The sequence below is a fragment of the Gekko japonicus genome, unplaced genomic scaffold (assembly GCF_001447785.1).
Source record: "Gekko japonicus isolate JY-2015 unplaced genomic scaffold, Gekko_japonicus_V1.1 scaffold15165, whole genome shotgun sequence".
Taxonomy (NCBI): Eukaryota; Metazoa; Chordata; class Lepidosauria; order Squamata; family Gekkonidae; genus Gekko; species Gekko japonicus.
In genome coordinates, this window is record NW_015190045.1 from 1 (window position 1) to 2,302 (window position 2,302).

Sequence of the window (2,302 nt, forward strand, 5' to 3'; positions counted from 1 at the left end):
GCAGTTCATTCTTTCACCTTATTCCCACCTTCTTCTGTTGCATAGATAACTTGGGCTTTAGATGCTTCATTGAGAAAGCTGGAAGCAGAAGATAGTTAATTCACATGCTAAATTTCTGAATGAGCAGAGTCCACAGTTTGGCTAGCCTTGTTAGGAAAAAAACCCTTTATAAATGTGTTTGCTGCTTCTGTTTTCCATATTCATTAATGCATGAAGTTCTTCTGGTCATCTTAACATATATATTTTTTTACAGAAAAAATAATCAAAATATCATTTAGCCTAGTATGAAGCCTCATGCATCTCTTTCAGATTTACATCAGCTGGGTACATAAATCTACTAACAGGGGGCAAAATAATAAAGCTAAATATTGCCTTAGATAGATGTTGTAATGTCTGGTTTTTTCTTTCTCCAGGTTGTGTATAGGCTTTGATGTCGATGCTGATGCCCTGGAAGTATTTAACAGAAACGCTGAAGAGTTTGAGCTCACAAATATTGACATGGTTCAGTGCAATATATGTTCTTTACCTGATGAAATGGCAAAAACATTTGATACAGTTATTATGAATCCTCCCTTTGGAACCAAGCACAATAAAGGTGATTCTTCCCCCCCCCCTATAGTTTTTTGCACAGCTTCACAAAGCTATCCTTGTTGCAGAGCTAGGGTCCCTTGCTCCTAGCAGTGAACAACCTCAGGGGACAGGGAGACTGGCTTTGATGTGTTTTCTAATCCATTCTTCCCCTTTAGAGACTCTGAGCACCTGAATCCATCCAACCAAATGCATATCTAATATTGCTTCTTGACAAGGTCATGCGGATAAAACAGTAATTCTCAAACTGTGGGTTGTGAATGTCTCACAGCCAGGTTGTGAGGCCAGGGAGGAGGAGGAGGAATAGTGAGCTAGGAGAGGGCGCTGGGGAAGCTAACGGCAGATTGGGGTTTGCTGCTGCATAATGTGTGAAAGGGCCACAAAATACAGCTTCTTGCCCAGTAACGCTATTTATTTTTTGTGGTCAAAGGGGACCCCCCCCCTCCTTTTTTCACTACTGGAATATTCAGTTGGCTCAGAACAAATAAACAAAGAGTAAACTTGTTCATTGTTCACTGATGTGAGATTCTTGCATCTTGTATTGGGGAGGGGGGGAAACCATGGGTTGAAGCAAACTGAATATTCCAGTAGTGAAAAAGGGAAGGGGGGTCCACTTTGCCCACAATAAATGCTGTACCAGAGATCATGAGACCTGCATGGGCAAAAGCCAGATGGGCTGGGGGCTGGAGTAAGGTGGTGAATTAAGTGAGGTCGAATGAAAAAGCTAGCTGGATCCGACCCAGCATGAAGTTAACCTTGCAAGAGGGTTTGGAAAAGTATGGTCAGAAATGGGTCCCACTTTGGACAGTTTGAAAACTTTTGAGTTCGGTCCCTCTTAACCAGTTAGCGACTTTCAACTTAAAGCAGGCTTTACTTTTCTTAGGCATGGACATGGCTTTTCTCAAGACAGCTCTGCGGATGGCGAGAACGGCTGTTTACTCCTTGCACAAAACGTCAACCCGCCAAGTAAGTTTTGCAGATGCCTCGAAGAGAGAAAAGCCAGCAAACTGAAGACCCTTACTAACTTTCTAACATGATGCAAATAAAATGGTCTAAAAGTGTAGGATTATTGCCTTTAGTTGCACTGGGATTAACCTTGCGGTGGTACAAGCCAGGTGGAAGTGACATAGATTTAGGCACACTGTCAGTTTGAAATTTGGCTTTTGTCAGGTGCCAGTACTAAAAACCTCAAACTTCTTCCATTCTCAGCATATTCAGAAGAAAGCTGATGACTGGAAAGTGAAGATGGAAGTCTTAGCAGGTACGAACCACCTCTCTTTGAACAGCCTGAAGGCACATGATGTGATTCTGCAGCTGAAGTTCTAGCCCTACAGACTGCTCACGTGTAAACCCTCTGTAAGCTGCTCTGCAGTCTTTTGGAGAAGAGCAGAATTTCTAAGCATTTAAATGAAGTAGAACAGTGATTCTCTGGTGGCTACCCTGAAAATCTTACCTCAGTTTAACACTTGGCTATCCCATAGCAAACATTTCTCTTTAGTTATCATGGGAGCCTTTTAAACGCCTGGAACACAAAGCAGTTTTGAACTTCATTTTTGCCACAGCGACATTGAAATCTTAGCTCAATTATATATAAACTAGGAGCCAACCAGAAGACTGAAATACCTGTTTTGTGGAAGCTGATCTAGTTGAATCACCACTGTTCAGTTAAAAAATACTGAAGATTATCCTGCATCTTTCTGAACCTTACAAATAA

General features: G+C 41.7%; 1 protein-coding gene across 1 annotated transcript; it reads left to right on the forward strand.

Annotated features, from left to right (window-relative positions):
• Positions 1-413: 413 nt before the first annotated feature.
• On the forward strand, positions 414-1,914 carry LOC107124989 (methyltransferase-like protein 5; the record flags this gene model as incomplete). Its single annotated transcript, XM_015428469.1, has 3 exons — positions 414-595; positions 1,472-1,554; positions 1,798-1,914. Coding segments are annotated over 3 exons (382 nt in total), but the record flags the coding sequence as incomplete, so codon positions are not given.
• Positions 1,915-2,302: the final 388 nt, after the last annotated feature.